The sequence below is a fragment of the Melanerpes formicivorus genome, unplaced genomic scaffold, assembly GCF_026170545.1.
Source record: "Melanerpes formicivorus ecotype bairdi unplaced genomic scaffold, bMelFor1.0.p_v2 SCAF_14, whole genome shotgun sequence".
Lineage (NCBI taxonomy): Eukaryota > Metazoa > Chordata > Aves > Piciformes > Picidae > Melanerpes > Melanerpes formicivorus.
This window is the reverse complement of record NW_027142366.1, coordinates 19,407,972-19,429,092: the sequence shown is the minus strand read 5'-3', so window position 1 is coordinate 19,429,092 and position 21,121 is coordinate 19,407,972. Positions and strand designations below refer to the sequence as shown.

General features: G+C 62.7%; 2 protein-coding genes across 2 annotated transcripts in view; both read left to right on the top strand.

The window, feature by feature from the left end:
- Positions 1 to 13,175, top strand: part of RAB11FIP3 (RAB11 family interacting protein 3) — a 107,890-nt gene extending 94,715 nt beyond the window's left edge. The window contains 8 exon segments of the mRNA XM_068147326.1: positions 1,622 to 1,725; positions 4,051 to 4,191; positions 4,882 to 4,963; positions 7,733 to 7,870; positions 9,346 to 9,501; positions 9,847 to 9,987; positions 11,895 to 11,984; positions 11,986 to 13,175. Coding sequence (XP_068003427.1) covers positions 1,622 to 1,725; positions 4,051 to 4,191; positions 4,882 to 4,963; positions 7,733 to 7,870; positions 9,346 to 9,501; positions 9,847 to 9,987; positions 11,895 to 11,984; positions 11,986 to 12,009 — 876 coding nt within the window. The 3' untranslated portion in view covers positions 12,010 to 13,175.
- A 36-nt stretch (positions 13,176 to 13,211) lies between these two features.
- LOC137445506 (dentin sialophosphoprotein-like) lies at positions 13,212 to 16,853 on the top strand. Its single transcript, XM_068147325.1, has one exon. The coding sequence runs from the start codon at positions 13,438 to 13,440 to the stop codon at positions 16,756 to 16,758; it is 3,321 nt and encodes a 1,106-aa protein (XP_068003426.1). The 5' UTR covers positions 13,212 to 13,437; the 3' UTR covers positions 16,759 to 16,853.
- Positions 16,854 to 21,121: the final 4,268 nt, after the last annotated feature.

The window sequence follows — 21,121 nt, the reverse complement described above, 5'->3', positions numbered from 1 at the left end:
CCAGGGCTGGAGGTGCCTGTCCCATGGCTGGAGGTGCCTGTCCCAGGGCTGGGGGTGCCTGTCCCAGGGCTGGTGCTTCCCTGCAGCTCAGCTGCCTGCAGGCTGGGCTGTACCTTCTGTTCCATGCTCTCCAGTTCTGCTTGTCTGAGCTGAGCAAGATCTCAGCAATGACCTCATTCTCCTGGCACACTCCTACTGCTGCTCCTTGTGCCATTAGGGTCCCAAGCTGGCACTGTGCTGGTCCTGGTGGGTGCTACAAGAACAGGTTCCAGGAGGAGGTGGGAGCTGGGCAGGAGAACAGGAAAGCTTCAGTGTGGGCAACCCAAGTTAACCTGGCTGAGGAAAGGAGCAGAGTTAGAGATGGGGGAGCTGTGGCCTGGGGGAGTGCCTGCTGCAGTCCTGCTGTCCTGAAGCTGCTTGAGAGTGGCTTTGGAATTCTGGAATCTGCCTGGGGCAGCAGGAGGACACTGCCCAGGAAGAATCCTTCCACACCAACAGTTCCCCACCTCTGGAAGTTGCACAAAACACTCCTGTTCCTGCAGGCATCTGCCCTGGGGAGCCACCTGTGTCCCCCTGCAAGAGGGCCTGTGACTCTGCCTGCCTCTCACTTGCCCTTCCCAGTGGGTTGGGGTTTGCAGGCACACTCCTGATTGTCTCTCTGCCATGGTTATCCTTCTAGTGGTGCAGATGGGCACCACAAACTCTGACCTTCTGCAGCCTCCCTGCTGGGGTGGGAAGCAGAGCAGCATTTCTGCACCTCTTTGCTCTGTTGTGCAGCATTGAGGCAAAGGAAACACAGCTGCAGTGCCTGCTGTGAGCCCAGGGTCCACCAGGGCTGCTCTCAGGTACAGCAGAGCTCTCCAGATCCAAGTCTTGCCCTCTAGACCTCCAGGTGGGATATGGAATTGTTTGAGTGGGGCCAGAGGAGGCCACAGCAGTGCTGGGAGGCTGGAAGCCCTCTGCTGGGAGGCCAGGCTGGGAGGGTTGGGGTTGTGCAGCCTGCAGAGGAGAAGGCTCCAGGGAGACCTCCTGGGGGCCTTGCAGTGCTTCAAGAGGCCAGAAGAGAGCTGGGGACAGAGTGCTGAGCAGGGCCTGTTGGGCCAGGCCAAGGGGGGATGGTTTGAAGTGCAAGAGGGAGGCTGAGAGTGGAGAGAAGGAGAAAGGTTTGGTGCTGAGGGTAGGGAGAGCCTGTGCCAGGCTGCCCAGAGAGGTGGAGCTGCCCCATGGCTGGCAGCAGTGCAGGGCAGGTTGGTTGGGGCTGGGAGCAGCCTGCTGTGGCTGCAGCTGTCCCTGCAGGGCTTGCCCTGGGTGAGCTTGGCAGGTCCCTTCCAGCCCAGCCCAGTCAGTGATTCCATTCTACAATAGCATCATGAAGGGCATGAGGAAAGGAGAGAGCTGGGCCCCTGTGGGTACCTGGGGCACATGAAAACCTGGGAACCAAGGAGCAAAAGGACATTTGGTGTAGGCCCCAGCCCTGGGGTGTTCAGAGCCCCCTGCAGTGGTGCTGAGGTTGGTGGCTGGCTGGCGGCCGGGCAGCAGTGCTGGGCGGTGAGCTGCGGCTGTGGGGCTGGGCTGGGTGCTCCGGGGGGGTCTGGTGTTGATGTGCCCTGTGCATCCCCAGGTGGTGTTCCTGGAGCAGAGGGTGACAGAGCTGGAGAAGGACACGGCTGCCACCGGGGAGCAGCAGAGCCGCCTGCGACAGGAGAACCTGCAGCTGGTGCACAGGTCGGGAGCGGCGCCCCCCGCCCGGCCTCCCCCCCGCACCTGGCCTCCCTTCCACCTCCTGTGACCTCATGGGTCTGCATCCTCTGCCCTCGCTCTGCCTGGGCTCCTCCTGGCCCTCCCTTCCCTCTCAGGGTAGCTGGAAGCTGCAGCAGGGTCCCTGCCGCCCCCTCCCCCTGCCCAGCCCTGCTCCTGCTGCTTCCTGCTGTGCTGCAGCCCTGTGGCTCCTGTTTGATGTGAGCAGTGTCTCCACTAATCTGCCAGCAGAGTGCTTGCCCTGCAGATAAAGGCAGCAGAGTTTATCTTTAGGGCTGTAAGGCTGTTAGGTAACAGCCAGGGCAGGGGTCAGAGCCCTTCCAGCAAAGCCCTGCTGAACTCTGCAGCCAGGGAAATGCTTTCACTTGAGCAGCTTGGCCCAGAAGCATCTCTCAGCTCCTGAGCAGGTAAAGCCCTGAGTCTTCTCCTTGCTGGGTGAAGAATAGCTGCAGCTGGCAACAGCCTCCCTCACCTGCCTCTGCCAGAGAAAGGAGATTCTGCCCCTGGGCTCTGCTCTGCTCAGACCTCACCTCCAATCCTGCCTCCAGCTCTGCTCTCTCCAGCAGCAGAAGGACACAGAGCTGCTGGAGAGAGGCCAGAGGAGGCCACAAAGATGCTGCCAGGGCTGGAGCAGCTCTGCTGGGAGCACAGGCTGAGGGAGCTGGGGCTGTGCAGCCTGCAGAGGAGAAGGCTCCAGGGGCTCCTCAGAGCTGCTGCCAGGAGCTGAAGGGATCCTGCAGGAAGGCTGCAGAGGAACTTTGGCTGAGGGGGGTCTGAGGCAGGCCCAGGGGGAAGGGTTTGGAGCTGAGGCAGAGCAGGGTTAGAGTGGAGCTGAGGCAGAAGTTGTTGAGTGTGAGGCTGCTGAGGCTCTGGCCCAGGCTGCCCAGGGAGGCTGTGGCTGCCTCCTGCCTGGGGGTGCTGAAGGCCAGGCTGGATGAGGCCCTGAGCAACCTGGGCTGGTGGGAGGGGTCCCTGCCCATGGCAGGGGGTCAGAGATGAGCTCTGAGGTCCCTTCCAACCTGAGCCCTGCTGTGACTCTGTGATGATTTTATCCAGGGGATGTGAGATTGGGAGATTTGGGCTCTGAGCTCCTGCCCCTGGGCAGCAAGTCTGGGTAAGGGCAGGGAAAAGAACCCAAAATGCTAGAAGAGGCTGAAGGAGAATCTCCCTGCCATGGCCACTAGCAGTGAAAGCACAGCCCTGGGGTTGGTGATTGGATTCAATGCTCTCAAAAGGCTTCTCCAACCTAGAAAATCCTGAGAGATGCTGATTAAGGAGCTTGCTCTGGGGAATGCTCTGATATGTGGAGCCCTGGCTCCAGCTCTGGGCTCCCCAGCTCAGGAGAGTCAGGGAACTGCTGGAGAGAGCCCAGGGCAGGCTGCAGAGCTGCTGAGGGGCCTGGAGCAGCTCTGGGAGCAGCAAAGGCTGAGAGCCCTGGGGCTGAGAGCCTGCAGAAGAGCAGCCCCAGAGGGCAGCTGAGCAATGCTCAGCAAGAGCTAAAGGAGCTGTGGGGGGCAAGAGGCTGGGGCCAGGCTCTGCTGAGTGCTGCCCAGGGCCAGCAGAAGGGACAGCAAGGGGCAGCAAGTGTCAGGCAGGAGGTTGGAGCTGAGCAGGAGGAGAAAGTTGTTTGGGGTGAGGCTGCTGGAGGCCTGGAGCAGGCTGCCCAGAGAGGTTGTGGAGTCTGCTGGTGTGGAGAGCTTCCAACCCCCCCTGGGCACTGTGCTGCTGGGCAGGGTGCTGGGGGTGCCCTGCTGGAGCAGGGCTTGGGTGGGGGAGCTCCAGGGCTCCCTTCCCCCCAGGCTGGCACTCTGTACCTCTGCCCCACAGGCTGTGGTTTACAAAATGATTGATGTGCCTTCACCTCAGTCCCTTGTTGGTCTCCCCCTGGAGGAGTTTGATGTTGCTTGGAGCCTTAAAGCTATACAGGGACAAAGCCCTAGGGTCCCAGAATGGGCTGGGCTGGAAGGGACCTGCAAGATCAGGCAGTTCCAAGCCCTGCCCTGGGCAGGGACAGCTCCACCAGCCCAGCTTGCCCAGCAGCTGCCACCTGGGCACTTGCTGTGGCTGCCCTGTTGGTCACCGGGGGGTTCCACGGGCCCTGTTCCTTTCCCCCGGGGCTGGAGTGAGCCCCTGTGCTGCTGCTGGAGCTGCTGCCCCTCAGAGCTTGCTCTGCTGCAGCCTTCTCCCTGCTCCCTGCGGTGGGAGGGGAGCTGGGAGGAGTCTGGTCCTGCCGGGGGGGGCAGCGCAGGGTGAGCCATCAGGCTCAGTTAATCCTCTCTTTCCTCTCCCCAGGGCAAATGCTCTCGAGGAACAGCTGAAGGAGCAGGAGCTGAGAGCTGACCAAACGCTCCTGGAGGAGATCAAGAAGCAGAGGGAGCTGCTGAGCAAGATGGAAAGGGAGAAGAGCATTGAGATAGAGAACCTGCAGGCCAGGTGGGGCTGGGGCAGGGCTGGCTGGCAGCAGGGCTGCTGGAGCCACCCCCAGCAGCTGGGCCCCAGCACAGGCTGCTGCTCTGCAGCTCCTGCCTTTGGGCACACGGGGTGGGGAGGCTTCACGTGGCTAAGGGTGACCAAGGTGATGACAAACCCTGAGCCTGGCTCCAGCCTTCACTCCCACAGCAGCCCCTGAGGGATGCTGGGCCCAGGCTCTGCCCTCCCCTGCTGCCCATGCCCTGCCCCACCACCTGTCACCAGGCAGCTGGCTTGGCACCCCTGGCGCCCACCCCGGTGCCCACCCCTGGTGCCCACCCCTGGCCCTTGGGAGTGTGTTTGGTGCTCAGGTGTGTTCCACCTGCCCGTGGCAGGGGGCTGGAGCTGGATGACCTTTGAGGTCCTTTCCAGCCCATTCTGTGATCCCATGGAAGAGGCCTGGGAGGAAGAGCCAAAGGCAGAGGCCCAGGGAGCCAAAGGGAGACGTGGGGGGTTCCTCTCACCCGCCACGGCTTCGTTGCTGCCTCTGCAGCCCGGGCTTTGTCTGCTCAGCCCTCGCAGCGCAGCAGAGGCCAAGCCCGAGCCCAGGCCCTGCTGCCTTGCCTTCAGCAGCTGCGGGCCGGGCCCTGCCCGTGGTGCTGCAGCCGGGCCGCTGGGCTGGGGCAGCCGCTGATGGGCTGTGTGTGCCTGCAGGCTGCAGCAGCTGGATGAGGAGAACGGTGAGCTGAGGTCCTGCCTGCCCTGCCTGCGGGCCAGCATCCAGCGCCTGGAGGAGGTGAGCACCGCCGGGCTGCGCTGCCCTGCCCCCTGCCCCCTGCCAACCTGCTCCTCTGCTTTCTGCCACCCTGCCCCCTGCCAACCTGCTCCCTGCTCCTCTGCCCCCTGCCACTCTGCTCCTCTGCTCCCTGCCACCCTGCCCCCTGCCCCCCTGCCACCCTGCCCCCTGCTCCCTTCTCCCTGCCCCCTGCTCCCTTCTCCCTGCCACCCTGCTCCCTGCTCCTCTGCTCCCTGCTCCTCTGCTCCCTGCTCCCTGCCCCCTGCCACCCTGCCCCCTGCCAACCTGCTCCCTGCTCCTCTGCCCCCTGCCACTCTGCTCCTCTGCTCCCTTCCACCCTGCCCCCTGCTCCTCTGCTCCCTGCTCCTCTGCTCCCTGCCCCCTGCTCCCTGCTCCCTGCTCCTCTGCTCCCTGCTCCCTGCTCCCTGCCCCCTGCCACCCTGCTCCTCTGCTCCCTGCCACCCTGCTCCTCTGCTTCCTGCCACCCTGCTCCCTGTTCCCTGCCCCCTGCTCCCTGCCACCCTGCCCCCTGCTCCCTGCTCCCTGCCCCCTGCTCCCTGCCACCCTGCCCCCTGCTCCCTGCTCCTTGCTCTTCTGCTTCCTGCCACGCTGCTCCCTGCCACCCTGCCCCCTGCTCCCTGCTCTTCTGCTTTCTGCCACCCTGCTCCCTGCCACTCTGCCCCCTGCTCCCTGCCACCCTGCCCCCTGCTCCCTGCCCCCTGCCACCCTGCCACCCTGCTCCTTTGCTCCCTGCCACCCTGCTCCTCTGCCCCCTGCCACCCTGCTCCCTGCTCCTCTGCTTCCTGCCACCCTGCTCCTCTGCTCCCTGCTCCCTGCCCCCTGCTCCTCTGCCCCCTGCTCCCTGCTCCTCTGCTCCCTGCTCCTCTGCTCCCTGCCTCCCTGCTCCTCTGCTCCCTGCTCCCTGCTCCCTGCTCCTCTGCTCCCTGCCTCCCTGCTCCCTGCCACCCTGCCCCCTGCTCCTCTGCTCCCTGCTCCTCTGCTCCCTGCTCCCTGCCACCCTGCCCCCTGCTCCTCTGCTCCCTGCTCCTCTGCTCCCTGCTCCCTGCTCCTCTGCTCCCTGCCACACTGCTCCCTGCCACCCTGCTCCTCTGCTCCCTGCTCCTCTGCTCCCTGATCCTCTGCTCCCTGCTCCTCTGCCCCCTGCTCCTCTGCTCCCTGCCACCCTGCTCCCTGCCACCCTGCTCCCTGCTCCTCTGCTCCCTGCTCCTCTGCTCCCTGATCCTCTGCTCCCTGCTCCCTGCCACCCTGCTCCCTGCCACCCTGCTCCCTGCTCCCTGCCCCCTGCTCCTCTGCTCCCTGCCACCCTGCTCCCTGCCACCCTGCTCCCTGCCACCCCTGCTCTCTGCCCCCTGCTCCTCTGCCTGCAGCTCAGCTGCCACACACCCCTGGTCAGGCAGGTTCCCAGGCTCTGGAAGCTGGGCTTAAGTAACTCAGCTCCAGAGGAAGCCACAGAAATGGTCATTGCTGGGAGGCCAGGCTGGGAGGGTTGGGCTTGTGCAGCCTGCAGAGGAGAAGGCTCCAGGGAGACCTCCTGGTGGCCTTGCAGAGCTTCAAGAGGCCAGAAGAGAGCTGGGGACAGAGTGCTGAGCAGGGCCTGTTGGGCCAGGCCAAGGGGGGATGGTTTGAAGTGCAAGAGGGAGGCTGAGAGTGGAGAGAAGGAGAAATGTTTGGTGCTGAGGGTGGGGAGAGCCTGTGCCAGGCTGCCCAGAGAGGTGGAGCTGCCCCATGGCTGGCAGCAGTGCAGGGCAGGTTGGTTGGGGCTGGGAGCAGCCTGCTGTGGCTGCAGCTGTCCCTGCTGGCTGCAGGGCTTGCCCTGGGTGAGCTTGGCAGGTCCCTTCCAGCCCAGTCCATGATTCTCACCCATCCCACACCAGGCTGTGGCCGTGCAGGCTGCAGGAAGCCACAGCAGCTCAGTGCCAGCCCTGTGCTGGCTCAGGAGGGCACTCTGCCCTCTTGTGGAAGCTTGTCCCCATCCCTGCAGGGACAGCACTGCAGGGGAGGAAGAGGAGCAGCCATGCTTCAGCTGCAAGTCCTGCCTGGGCAGATAAGGCCTTGCTGGGATCTGAGCTGAGACTCCAAAGCACTCTGGGGGCTCCCAGATGCTCTGCCCTCTCCCCTTGCTCAGGAGGCAAGGCTGGGGTGGGATTCTCCCCAGCCCTCTTCTCCAGACCCTTCCCCAGCTTTGTTGCCCTTCTCTGGCCCTGGCACAGCCTCTCAGTGTCTCTCTGGCAGTGAGGGGCCCAGAAGTGGCCCCAGGACTCCAGCTGTGTCCTCAGCAGGGGCAAAAGGCCTTGGACTCCAGGCTGCTGCAGCACTCAGTCCTGGGCAGCCTTCTGCTCCACTGCTTGCCCTTGGCCTGCAGCCCCACTGCTGGCCCTGGCCCTCCCAACCATGCCCCATGCCAGCACCACCTGCCCAGAGAGGGGGAGGGCAGCTGAGGCCCCTCCTGGCCCCTCCCTGCCGGCAGCACTGCTTTGGTCTGTGGCTCCTCTCACCCCTGCCAGAGCCCTGCAGGCTCCATGCAGCCAGGGCCATGCCAGAGGAGCCTCCCTCCTCCAGAGGGGCCTTCCTCCCCACACTGACAGGAGTCTTCCTCCTTGAGAGGACCCTTCCTCTTGCAGAGGAGCCTTCCTCCCCAGGAGGAGCCTTCCTCCCCCCCACCAGGAGCCTTCCACCCCGCCGTGCCCAGCACGTGAGCAGGAGGGGCCCTGGCAGCCCCTGTGAGCCTCCTGTGTCCTCTCCCTGCAGGAGAAGCAGAAGCTGCTGGATGAGATGGAGGAGCTCAGTGTGCAGCTGAGGGAGGAGCAGGAGAAGAGGAGGAGGATGGGGGACAAGCTGAGCCAGGAGAGGCACCACTTCCAGAAGGAGAAGGAGTCGACCCAGGAGGTGAGCAGAGGCCTCCTGCCCTGCCTGCCCAGGCTGGGGCTGTGTGCAGCTGGAACTGCAGCACCTGGGGCTGCTGGGCACAGGGGGCAGGGACTGAGCATCTCTGGGGGGAGAGGCTGAGAGCCCTGGGGCTGCTGGGCACAGGGGGCAGGGGACTGAACATCTTGGGGGGAGAGGCTGAGAGCCCTGGGGCTGCTGGGCACAGGGGGTAGGGACTGAGCATCTCTGGGGGGGAGAGGCTGAGAGCCCTGGGGCTGCTGGGCACAGGGGGGTAGGGACTGAGCATCTCTGGGGGGGAGAGGCTGAGAGCCCTGGGGCTGCTGGGCACAGGGGGTAGGGACTGAACATCTCTGGGGGGGGAGAGGCTGAGAGCCCTGGGGCTGCTGGGCACAGGGGGTAGGGACTGAACATCTCTGGGCAGGGAGAGGCTGAGAGCCCTGGAGCAGAGCAGCCTGAGAGGATCTGATCAATGCTGATCAATACTTCATGGGTGGGTGTCAGGAGGGTGGCACCAGGCTGCTGTCAGTGGTGCCCAGAGACAGGACAAGGGGCACTGGGCACAAACTGGCACATCAGAAGTTCCATCTGAGCATGGGAGGAACTTCTGTGACTGAAGGGTGCTGGAGGCCTGGAGCAGGCTGCCCAGGAGGTGCTGGAGTCTCCTCTGGAGAGCTTCCAGCCCCCCTGGGTGGTTCCTGTGTGTCCTGCTCTGGGTGCCCCTGCTCTGGCAGGGGGCTGGGCTGGGTGGTCTCCAGAGGTCCCTTCCAAGCCCTGCCAGCCTGTGATTGTGTGAGGGTTGCACAGAAGCTTCACTGTGTGACATCTGCATCAAAACTCCCCTGAGCTCCTCTGCAGCTGCAAACCCAGGGGGGCTGTGCCACCCTGGGCCTGCCCACAGGGCTGCTTCTGCCTCTGCAGCAAAGGAAGGGTGGCAGAAGCCTGGTGACAATGGCACGTGGGACCAGCAGGCAGGAGGAGAGGGAGCTGAGGTTGCTTGGGTGGGAGCTGCCAGCTCCTGTGTGCCTGGGGGCAGAAACACAGCCCCCAGCCCCCTCCTAGCCCCTGCCAGGCATCTGTGGCTGGAGATCCCAGCTGGAAGCTTGAGCCAGGCTCACTGCTGTGGTGGGGAAGGAGCCTGGAGGTGGGCATGGCTGCCACTGGTGGTGCTGGGAGCACTGGGCTGAGCCAGGCACTCCCAGCACTGAGGCAGGAGGGGGTTACCCACCTTGCTGTGGGGGTCTGATGCTGCAGCAGCCCCAGAGCCAAGTCAAGGCTGGGGTGGGATTCTCCCCAGCAGGGGCAAAAGGCCTTGGACTCCTGGCTGCTCTCCTGTGTGTGAGCAGCTGCCCCTCTCCTCTTGGCTGGAGGCAAGGAGGGGAAGGGGCAGCTGTGGCCCCTCCAGGGGGCCTGCTGGAGCTGCAGCAGGACTTGTCTGGGCGTGTGGCACTCAGCTGTGCTCCTGCCCCCTGCTGCAGCTCATCGAGGACCTGAGGAAGCAGCTGGAGCACCTGCAGCTCTTCAAGCTGGAGGCTGAGCAGCGCAGGGGCAGGAGCAGCAGCGTGGGGCTGCAGGAGTACCACAGCAGGACGCGGGAGACCGAGCTGGAGCAGGAGATCAAGCAGCTCAAGCAGGTAGGAAGGGCTGGGCAGGGAGGGAGGTGGTCTGCCCGCTCCATCTGCCGCCCAGCAGCGCTCGCTGCGGCCCGGGGGCCCTGTGCCAGGGAGCTGTCCCTCTGCTGCGACAGGAGAGCTTGGCTCCTCCTGCAGGGCTGCAGGAGCACTCCAGAGCCCCTCTCTGGGTGTCCCTGGATCTCCCCTGCGCAGCCCTTCACAGAACCACACCCAGCCGTCCCCAGGCTGCGGAGCCGTCTGCAGCTCCCAGCGCGGTGAGCTGCTGGTGGGGGCAGAGCGCCCTGCGCCCCCCCCGGTGGGTCTGCCCCGGGGCCTGCCTCAGCGGCAGCCTCGCTGTTGCTACAGGACAACAGGACCCTGAAGGAGCAGAACGATGAGCTCAATGGGCAGATCATCAACCTCAGCATCCAGGGAGCCAAGAACCTCTTCTCAGCCTCCTTCTCCGAGTCCCTGGCAGCAGAGATCAGCTCAGTCTCCAGAGACGAGGTGGGTGCCAAGGGAGCTCCTCACCTCACAGCACATCTGCCCAGGGAGCCTCTCTCCTCTCCTCTCCTCTCCTCTCCTCTCCGTCTCCTCTCCTCTCCTCTCCTCTCCTCTCCTCTCCTCTCCTCTCCTCTGCTCTCCTCTGCTCTCCTCTCCTCTCCTCTCCTCTCCTCTCCTCTCCTCTCCTCTCCTCTCCTCTCCTCTCCTCTCCTCTCCTCTCCTCTCCTCTCCTCTCCTCTCCTCTCCTCTCCTCTCCTCTCCAAACCTCTCCTCTCCAAACCTCTCCTCTCCAAACCTCTCCTCTCCAAACCTCTCCTCTCCAAACCTCTCCTCTCCTCTCCAAACCTCTCCTCTCCAAACCTCTCCTCTCCAAACCTCTCCTCTCCTCTCCAAACCTCTCCTCTCCTCTCCTCTCCAAACCTCTCCTCTCCAAACCTCTCCTCTCCAAACCTCTCCTCTCCTCTCCTCTCCAAACCTCTCCTCTCCTCTCCTCTCCAAACCTCTCCTCTCCAAACCTCTCCTCTCCTCTCCTCTCCAAACCTCTCCTCTCCTCTCCAAACCTCTCCTCTCCTCTCCAAACCTCTCCTCTCCAAACCTCTCCTCTCCAAACCTCTCCTCTCCTCCTCCTCTCCAAACCTCTCCTCTCCTCTCCTCTCCAAACCTCTCCTCTCCCCCCTCCTCTCCTCCCTCAGCCATCCCTGAGCAGCAGCCTGCTTGGAGTGGACTCCATGCTCTGAAAGGTCTTTTCCAAGCAAAATGGTGCTGTGAGGCAGGGGAGGCAGCCTGGATGGGTGGCAGCCTGGGTATGAGGCAGGGGAGGAAAGCCTGGGTGTGAGGCAGCCTGGGTGTGAGGCAGCCTGGGTGTGAGGCAGGGGAGGCAGCCTGGGTGTGAGGCAGCCTGGGTGGGAGGCAGCCTGGGTGGGAGGCAGCCTGGGTGGGAGGCAGGGGAGGCAGCCTGGGTGGGAGGCAGCCTGGGTGGGAGGCAGGGGAGGCAGCCTGGGTGGGAGGCAGCTTGGATGGGAGGCAGCCTGGGTGGGAGGCAGGGGAGGCAGCCTGGGTGGGAGGCAGCTTGGATGGGAGGCAGCCTGGGTGGGAGGCAGCCTGGGTGGGAGGCAGGGGAGGCAGCCTGGGTGGGAGGCAGCTTGGATGGGAGGCAGCCTGGGTGTGAGGCAGGGGAGGCAGCCTGGATGGGTGGCAGCCTGGGTATGAGGCAGGGGAGAAAGCCTGGGTGTGAGGCAGCCTGGGTGTGAGGCAGCCTGGGTGTGAGGCAGGGGAGGCAGCCTGGGTGTGAGGCAGCCTGGGTGTGAGGCAGCCTGGGTGGGAGGCAGGGGAGGCAGCCTGGGTGGGAGGCAGCCTGGGTGGGAGGCAGGGGAGGCAGCCTGGGTGGGAGGCAGCTTGGATGGGAGGCAGCCTGGGTGTGAGGCAGCCTGGGTGGGAGGCAGCCTGGGTGGGTGGCAGCCTGGGTGTGAGGCAGGGGAGGCAGCCTGGGTGGGAGGCAGCCTGGGTGTGAGGCAGCCTGGGTGGGAGGCAGGGGAGGCAGCCTGGGTGTGAGGCAGCCTGGGTGGGGAGGCAGCCTGGGTGTGAGGCAGGGGGAGGCAGCCTGGGTGGGAGGCAGGGGAGGCAGCCTGGGTGGGAGGCAGCCTGGGTGGGAGGCAGCCTGGGTGGGAGGCAGGGGAGGCAGCCTGGGTGGGGAGGCAGCCCTGGGTGTGAGGCAGCCTGGGTGTGAGGCAGGGGAGGCAGCCTGGGTGGGAGGCAGCCTGGGTGGGTGGCTGCCTGGGTGGGAGGCAGCCTGGGTGGGAGGCAGCCTGGGTGGGTGGCAGCCTGTGTGGGAGGCAGCCTGGGTGGGTGGCATGTCCCAGTGGTGGTCCCTGGGCAGGGGTCTCTCAGTGCCTTTGTGCCCTGTGGTGCAGCTGATGGAAGCCATCCAGAAGCAGGAGGAGATCAACTACCGCCTGCAGGACTACATCGACAGGATCATCGTGGCCATCATGGAGACCAACCCCCTCCATCCTGGAGGTCAAGTAGGGGGCAGGGGCGGCCTGGAGCCGCCCACCCCGTGCGGATTTGGTGCTCTGAGAGGATGAAGAGGGCCTGGAAACGTCTTTGCTCTTGATGAAGGCACAAGGAAGCGTCTCGGCACTGCAGGGGGCCGAATGGAGGCCCCCCAGGGGTCCCTCTGGCAAACCGGCAGCCAGGCTCTGCTGCCTGACTCTTGTTTTGAAGCCCTCCTGGCTGCGAGGGCTGAAAGGGAACCTGGAGAGAGAAAGGCAGGCGGCAGGCAGCGGGAGGAGGCTGCCCCTGCAGCTGGGAACTGTCCCATCGGCTCCTCTGGCACCTGCTGGGCTGGGGGACGGGAGCTTGCCTCCTCAGGGGGGCTCTGAGGAGAACCTGGGGGGGTGGTCTCCAAACTGCAGGCTAAGGGACGGAGAAGGAAGCTGCCCTGCCCTGCCCTGCCCTGCCCTGCCCTGCCCCTGCTTTGCCAAAGTGTCCCTGACACACAACTCACTGGGGCAGGGCTGGCAGAGAGGGAGCCAGCGGCCTGGCCTTGGCCGGGGGTTTGGGTTTGGTTTGTGCTTTGTTGGTTGTTATTTTTGCTTCCTTAGCTTGCTGCAGATGTCCTCAGCTGGCACAGCCACTGCCTGCTGCTGGGGGGGGCAGGGCAGGTGGCTGCCCGGCCCTGGGCAGCGAGGGGCAGGGCAGCAGCTGCCCCCGGGGGACACAGCATCACAGCACTTTGTCACCTGCCTCCTTAGCTGTGCTGTCCTGGCTCACTCCCCGGCACACCTTGGTGTTTGTGGCGCTGCCACCCTCCCCTCCCCGCTGCCACGGGGGCTGTGGGTGTCTGAGCCGGGCCGGCTCCGGCAGCGGAGGTCCCCCCGGAGCCACCGCTGCGGGGCGCACGGAGCTGTCCAGCCCGCGGGGGCTCTGCCGCTGAGCCCAGCCTGGCGACACGCAGCAGGCAGGGGCCGCCTGAGCTCCCCACCTCGCACCCTGGGCTCCCTGGGCACAGCCACCGCTGCCATCGCCAGCTGGAGCAGGGCTCTGCCCGTCATAGCTGCAGGCCTGCAGGGAGAGCCTGCCCTGGCCGCCTGGGCTGAACCCTCTGTGCTCCAGGGCAGAGCAGAGCAGGGACCAGCAGAGCAGCTCCCTGGGGGCCCAAAGCCAGGAGGGCATCAGCCAGCTTCTGGCTGGCTGGCCACCAGGGAGCCCACCGCAGGCACCCACCCTGCTCCGGGAGCCCGTGGCCAGCACAGTGCCAAGGATGCAGCTCTGCCAGGCCCCAGCAGCTCCTCTGCTTCCTGCCAGGCAGGCTGGGGACAGGCCACAGAGGCCTGAGGCAGCAGCCACAGCGATCCCTTGGCCGCTGGGCTGGGGCTGGGGGGTGCCTGCACCTCCCCAGAGCACTCCCATGTGGGTGGCACCCCATCTCCCGTGCTGGCACCCCCGTCTCCCATGGTGGCACCCCATCTCCAGTGGTGGCACCCCATCTCCAGTGCTGGCACCCCATCTCCCGTGGTGGCACCCCATCTCCTATGGTGGCACCCCATCTCCAGTGGTGGCACCTCTCTCTGTGCCCATGGTGGCACAGCAGCCAGCTCCCCCATGGTCCGCAGGGGGCAGCTGGAGAGGGGAGGCAGCTGCCACAGCCTTACACCCTGCTCGGGGGGATGGAGGTCTCTGGTGGCTCACAGGCCCCTGGGGCCATCAGCCGAACCCCGGAGCCAGCCAAGCCTCTTCCATCAGCCTCCTGCTTCCACACCTCCTGTGGCACTGAGTGAGGGCCAGCAGGGTGGGCAAGGCCCCCAGGAACCACACAGCACAGAGCAGCACTCAGCAGAGCAGCACTCAGCAGAGCAACACTCAGCAGAGCAACACTCAGCAGAGCAGCACTCAGCAGAGCAACACTCAGCAGGGCAACACTCAGCAGAGCAACACTCAGCAGGGCAACACTCAGCAGAGCAACACTCAGCAGAGCAACACTCAGCAGAGCAGCACTCAGCAGGGCAACACTCAGCAGAGCAACACTCAGCAGGGCAGCACTCTGCAGAGCAACACTCAGCAGGGCAACACTCAGCAGAGCAACACTCAGCAGAGCAGCACTCTGCAGAGCAACACTCAGCAGGGCAACACTCAGCAGAGCAACACTCAGCAGGGCAACACTCAGCAGAGCAGCACTCTGCAGAGCAACACTCAGCAGGGCAACACTCAGCAGAGCAACACTCAGCAGAGCAGCACTCAGCAGAGCAACACAACACAGAGCAACACTCAGCAGGGCAACACTCAGCAGAGCAACACTCAGCAGAGCAGCACTCAGCAGGGCAACACTCAGCAGAGCAACACTCAGCAGAGCAACACTCAGCAGAGCAACACAACACAGAGCAGCACTCAGCAGAGCAACACTCAGCAGGGCAACACTCAGCAGAGCAACACTCAGCAGGGCAACACTCAGCAGAGCAGCACTCTGCAGAGCAACACTCAGCAGGGCAACACTCAGCAGAGCAACACTCAGCAGAGCAACACTCAGCAGGGCAACACTCAGCAGAGCAACACTCAGCAGGGCAACACTCAGCAGAGCAACACTCAGCAGAGCAACACTCAGCAGGGCAACACTCAGCAGAGCAACACTCAGCAGGGCAACACAACACAGAGCAGCACTCAGCAGAGCAACACTCAGCAGGGCAACACTCAGCAGGGCAACACTCAGCAGAGCAGCACTCAGCAGAGCAACACTCAGCAGAGCAACACTCAGCAGAGCAGCACTCATCAGGACAGCACTCAGCAGAGCAACACTCAGCAGAGCAACACAACACAGAGCCACACTCAGCAGAGCAGCACTCAGCAGGGCAACACTCAGCAGAGCAACACTCAGCAGGGCAACAGCAGAGCAGCACTCAGCAGAGCAACACTCAGCAGGGCAACACTCAGAGCAACACTCAGCAGAGCAACACTCAGCAGGGCAACACTCAGAGCAACACTCAGCAGAGCAGCACTCAGCAGAGCAGCACTCAGCAGAGCAACACAACACAGAGCAGCACTCAGCAGAGCAACACTCAGCAGGGCAACACTCAGCAGAGCAACACTCAGCAGGGCAACACTCAGCAGAGCAACACTCAGCAGAGCAAAACTCAGCAGAGCAGCACTCAGCAGGGCAGCACTCAGCAGAGCAACACTCAGCAGAGCAACACTCAGCAGAGCAACACAACACAGAGCAGCACTCAGCAGAGCAACACTCAGCAGAGCAGCACTCAGCAGAGCAACACAACACAGAGCAGCACTCAGCAGAGCAACACAACACAGAGCAGCACTCAGCAGAGCAACACAACACAGAGCAGCACTCAGCAGAGCAACACTCAGCAGAGCAACAAAACACAGAGCAGCACTCAGCAGAGCAGCACTCAGCAGAGCAACACTCAGCAGGGCAACACTCAGCAGAGCAACACTCAGCAGGGCAACACTCAGCAGAGCAGCACTCAGCAGGGCAACACTCAGCAGAGCAACACTCAGCAGAGCAACACAACACAGAGCAGCACTCAGCAGAGCAACACTCAGCAGGGCAACACTCAGCAGAGCAGCACTCAGCAGAGCAACACAACACAGAGCAGCACTCAGCAGAGCAACACTCAGCAGAGCAGCACTCAGCAGGGCAACACTCAGCAGAGCAACACTCAGCAGAGCAACACTCAGCAGGGCAACACTCAGCAGAGCAGCACTCAGCAGAGCAACACAACACAGAGCAGCACTCAGCAGAGCAACACAACACAGAGCCACACTCAGCAGAGCAGCACTCAGCAGAGCAACACTCAGCAGAGCAGCACTCAGCAGAGCAACACTCAGCAGAGCAACACTCAGCAGGGCAACACTCAGCAGAGCAACACTCAGCAGGGCAACACTCAGCAGAGCAACACAACACAGAGCAACACTCAGCAGGGCAACACTCAGCAGAGCAGCACTCAGCAGAGCAGCACTCAGCAGAGCAACACTCAGCAGAGCAGCACTCAGCAGAGCAACACTCAGCAGGGCAACACTCAGCAGAGCAGCACTCAGCAGAGCAGCACTCAGCAGGGCAACACTCAGCAGAGCAGCACTCAGCAGAGCAACACTCAGCAGGGCAACACTCAGCAGAGGAACACAACACAGAGCAGCACTCAGCAGAGCAACACTCAGCAGAGCAGCACTCAGCAGAGCAACACTCAGCAGGGCAACACTCAGCAGAGCAACACTCAGCAGAGCAGCACTCAGCAGAGCAGCACTCAGCAGAGCAACACTCAGCAGGGCAACACTCAGCAGAGCAACACTCAGCAGAGCAGCACTCAGCAGAGCAGCACTCAGCAGAGCAGCACTCAGCAGGGCAACACTCAGCAGAGCAACACAACACAGAGCAGCACTCAGCAGAGCAAGACTCAGCAGAGCAGCACTCAGCAGAGCAACACAACACAGAGCAGCACTCAGCAGAGCAACACTCAGCAGGGCAACACTCAGCAGAGCAACACTCAGCAGAGCAGCACTCAGCAGCGCCACCCTCAGCAAAACCCACCACCACCAAACCAAGCAAAGCAAATGGACACAAAACAGCCCAAACCCAAGCAACCCAAACCCAAACCTTGGCCCATGGGGGAGCAGGGGCCCAGCCCTCTCCCCCTGCTGGCTTGCCCCTGCCCCTGGGCCGCAGCCAGGTCCCTGTACAGCAGCAGCAGCAGCAGCAGCAGCAGCAGCAGCAGCAGCAGCAGCAGCAGCAGCAGCAGCAGCAGCAGCAGCAGCAGCTTTTTGGTGTAAATCAGTTGTAAAGTTGGAGAGGGAACATTTTTTCTACCTTGTAGAGTTTAGGTATTTTTATAGAGGGGAGGTTGCTCATTTTTTTAACACTTTCAAAGAAGAGAGAAATGTATCTCAAAGCATCTATATATAGCTGTATAAATCTATAAATATCTGAGATCTGCCTTTCTAGCCTCAGGATCCTGCATCCCCAGGCCTCCAACAGTCCTCTCCTAGGGCTTGGGAGCTTTTCTTTCTGTGATTTTTTTTTTCCCCCCCCCCAAGAGGTACTGTAACTGTAAATAGGCACCAGGGAAAGAGAAGAAATCCCAACCAACCAAGAGCTCTTCAGCCAAGCCAAGCCAAGCCCTGTCTTGCACATCCAGCACCCTTGAGAGGCTCTGTGGAAGGGGAGAAATAAAGCAGAACATTATTTAAAAACCAAGGAATTTGTCATTTCCCCAAAGGTTCTTTTCCCTCCCCCCCCCCCCCCCCAGCCTGAGAGGTGAAGGAAGTTTCCTGCCCCCCAACCCCCACAGGTCCCAGAGGCAAGCCCAGTGTTGTCTGCCATGATGTATCGATTCTCGTGGGATTAAAAGCTGTTTCCACTGCTGCCTGCAGACCTTCTTTGCACAGGGATGGAGCATCCCAAGCCTGGGAGCAGCCAGGCAGGGAGGGGTGGCAGTGGGGATGCCTCTGCCCCAGGAGTGCAGGGTCTGGGCAGGGATTGTCAGCACTGGGGAGGCCACAGCTCACATCCTGGCAGCACGGAAGGACCTACTGGAGCAGGTCTGGGGAAGGGCAACCAAGCAGGGGAAGTCATGGAGAGCACAAACCCCAGAGCTCCAGCAGGACAGCCTGGCTGTGCCAGCAGGGACATGGCACACCCTGAGCACAGCAGCAAGCTCTCAGACCCTCCCTCAGCCCAGCCAGCCCTGGGCACCTGCCTGCTGCCCAGCCATGGCCTCAGGCCTAGCAGTCAGATGGCTTTTGCAGCTTCAGGCTGCTGGAGCTGGCCTGCTGCTGGGTCCTGTAGTGCTGTCCCACCCCCTGCCCACCAGACATCAGCTCCACTGTGCCATGCCAGGGGAGAAGCACTGCTGCCTCCAAGGAGAAGCTCACCAGGAGCAGTCTGGCAGCACCATCCCCACACTTCCTATGGGTGTTTGAACTTCAGCAGCAGCCTCACCCCAGGGAGGACATTGAGGAGCTGGGGCAGGGCCAGAGAAGGGCAACAGGGCTGGGGAAGGGTCTGGAGAAGAGGGCTGTGGAGGAGCAGCTGAGGGAGCTGGGGGTGTTGAGCCTGGAGAAGAGGAGGCTGAGGGAGACCTCCTTGCTCTCTGCAGCTCCCTGAGAGGAGGCTGCAGCCAGCTGGGGCTTGGGCTCTGCTCCCTAGGCTCAGGGGACAGAAATGTCCTCAAACTGTGCCAGGGCAGGGTTAGGTTGGAGATGAGGGAAATGTCTTTGGTGCCAGAGTGGTCAGGGCCTGGCAGAGGCTGCCCAGGGAGGAGGTGGAGTCCCCATGCCTGGAGGGGTTCCAGAGCCCTGTGGCCATGGCAGCTGGGGATATATTTTAGAGGCCACGGTGGGGTTGGGTGGGTGTTGGACTGGGTGCTCTGGGAGGGCTGTTCCAACCCAACCCATTCAAGGATTCTGTGGTAAGGATGGGGGAGGACAGACCTGGCTGGCTGTGGCTCCCCACAGGTGGGACGTGGGTGGTCTTTCACCCTGCACTTCCCTGCTGGCCTCCAGGTTGGGTGAGGGACATTGAGAGCTGGACCTGTCACTCCACCCAGGGCCTGGGGAGGCTGGGATGGGGCCAAGCTGTGGCTTAGCACCAGCAAGGACTTGCTTGGATGTGCTCCAGCTGAGGCCATGGAGGCTTCCCCTTGTCTTTGCCACACTCCGCTAAACCCCTCGGAGCACCGAGCTGCTCTGAACCGCTCCAACAATCCCTTAAATGCTCTAAAGCACCCTGCTAAGCTGCTCCACGCCCCTCTAAGCTTCCCCACGCCTCCTCCCAGCCCTCCCAGCCACCCCAAAGGGCTTGAACGTGCAAAATAAACTCCCAGGTCTCAGAGTGCCTTTGGATAACTCCAAACTGTTGCTCTGAACTCCTTGGAGCAGCCCTGGAGCACCACAAGCTGCTGCAAAGAGCTCAGGGTGCCTCTACGTGCTGGGAAGTGCCTCTAACACACCCTGAGCTCTCTGAGACACCCACAGTGATTCCAAACAGCCTGCTCTGAGCTGCTCTGAACCACCCCTGAGCTGCTCTGAGCTATCCCCGAGCTGCTTCCAATATCTCTGGGTTGTTCTCAAGCATCTCTGAGCTGCTCCCAACCATCCCTGAGCTGCTTCCAACCACCCCTGAGCTGCTTCCAACCACCCCTGAGCTGCTCTGAACTACCTCTGACCATCTCCAAACCACCTCTGTAAAGCCCCAAGCTGCTTTCCACCCACCTGGGCAGCTCCAGTGTGCACCAAGGTTTCCCTCAACACCTCTCAGCAGCCCCTTAAGAATCCCCCTGCACGTCTGAGCCTCCAGCAGCCTGAAGCTGCTCCACCAAAGGGGTGAAGTACCCAGCCCTGGGGGTGCTGCTGCGGCGCTGGGTCACTCCCAGGAGCTGTGAACCACCCCTGAACAGCCTGGAGCTGTGGAAGGAGGGACCTCGAGGCAGCACTGAGGCACTTGAATTGCTCAAATAGCTCTCAGGCTCCTCCAAGCAGCCCTAAAAGGCTCCCAGATGCTACAACTGCTCCAAGTAGCTCTTTAAAGTCCTCTAAACTCTTCTCAAACTCCTTGAAACAGCTCCAAAAGGGTCATAAAAAGAGATGATGTAGCAGCTCTGAAGCACTCGAAGCCTCCTCTGCGTGGTTGTGAAATGCCTCAAGTGCTCCAACCCCCTCTGAAAGGCCTCTTGGACCTTCCCAGTGGACCTCTCCACAGCACCGAAACTCCTCAGTGCCGTCCCCAGGCTTCTCCAAACAGTTTGAGCCCCACCCCCATGCCCCTCTGACGGACACCCGAGGTGAGAGTGGCCCTGAAACCTCTCCCTGCTGCTCCAGCACCCATCCAAAAGCATTTGGAGCTGCTCAGAAGCTCTTGAGCTCTTCTGCACACCCTCTGAAAAGGTCTCTCAAAGTCTTGTAGCCTCTCCCATCCTCTTCAAAGCTGCTCCAGAAGAGCTCTGAAGATCTCTGTGTGCTTCAGAACATCTCCAGAGCTGGAAGCCAAACTCCCCTGGAGCTGCTCCAGCTCACTCTTCCCCATTCCTGTGGTGCTCTGGCACCACGCTAGCAAGCCTTGGAGCAGCTGGGGGGGGGGGCTGGGAGTTACCAGTTGTTAGGGAAAGAAAATGAAATCCACCTCAAGAAATATCTTTGCAAGAGGTTTGCGGAGCTGTGGCAGCTCCAGAGCTCCTCAGGGAAGCTGAGCTGCTGCTGAAGTGCTGCTCTGAAAGCCACCAAAGAGCTTCAGCTTCTGCCTTCTTCACGGTGGGATGCCCTAGGATGGGGGAAACCAGCAGGCACTGAGCAAGGGTTGGCCTCTGGCTGCGGTGCTGGGGATCCCAACCAGCCCCCGTCCTGGGGGCAGGCTGCCTGCTCCTTGCTCCCAGCCCCTGTGGGAGAGCAGAGCAGAGCTGCTCCTCCCCGGCTCAGCCTGGGCCTGGCCCTGACCCCAAGGGCAGCAGCACTCTGATGGAACTGGCAAGCAGCTGGTGAGCCCCCATCCAGCCCCTCACCCCGGGGCACACCGCTGAGTGTCCCCCAGAAGGGGGGGACTGAGCTGGCGCTGCTGGGTTAAGGTTTGGAGTGGATGATCATGGAGGCCTCCCCCTACCCAAACCTGGCCAAATTCTGAACCTGGTCATGACCAAGACCACCATGACCAGGTCCCAGGACACAGCAGCAGGGCCACATCTGGCAGGGCCACATCTGGCAGGCTCCCGGGGGCTGTGCCCCCAGCCCAGGCCCGGCACAGGAATGTGCTCCAGCAGAGGCTGCTTACTCGCAGGGGCAGCTGGAGGGGCAAGGAGCAGAGCTGGAGCTGGGGACCCCTGCTTAGAGAAGGGATTTCCAGCTCCTTCCCCTTCCACATCTGCTGCCAGGATGGGGCTGGGGGTGGGGGATGCCCCCCACCCTGAGCATCCCATAGGGCTTAAGAGGGACAACCCCAGTGCAGCCCCTTGGTGCCATGGTGCTGCCAGCATTGCCATGGGCACAGCCACCCGGGATGCTCCCAGGGAGCTCAGTCCCTTGCAGCTGGTCCCCAGGGATGCTCCCAGAGCTCAGGGGGTGGGACAGGAGCCCAAGCAGGGAGAGCCACACCTGGGGACCCTAACACCCCCACAAACACCACCGCCACCCCCCAGAGCAGTGAGGG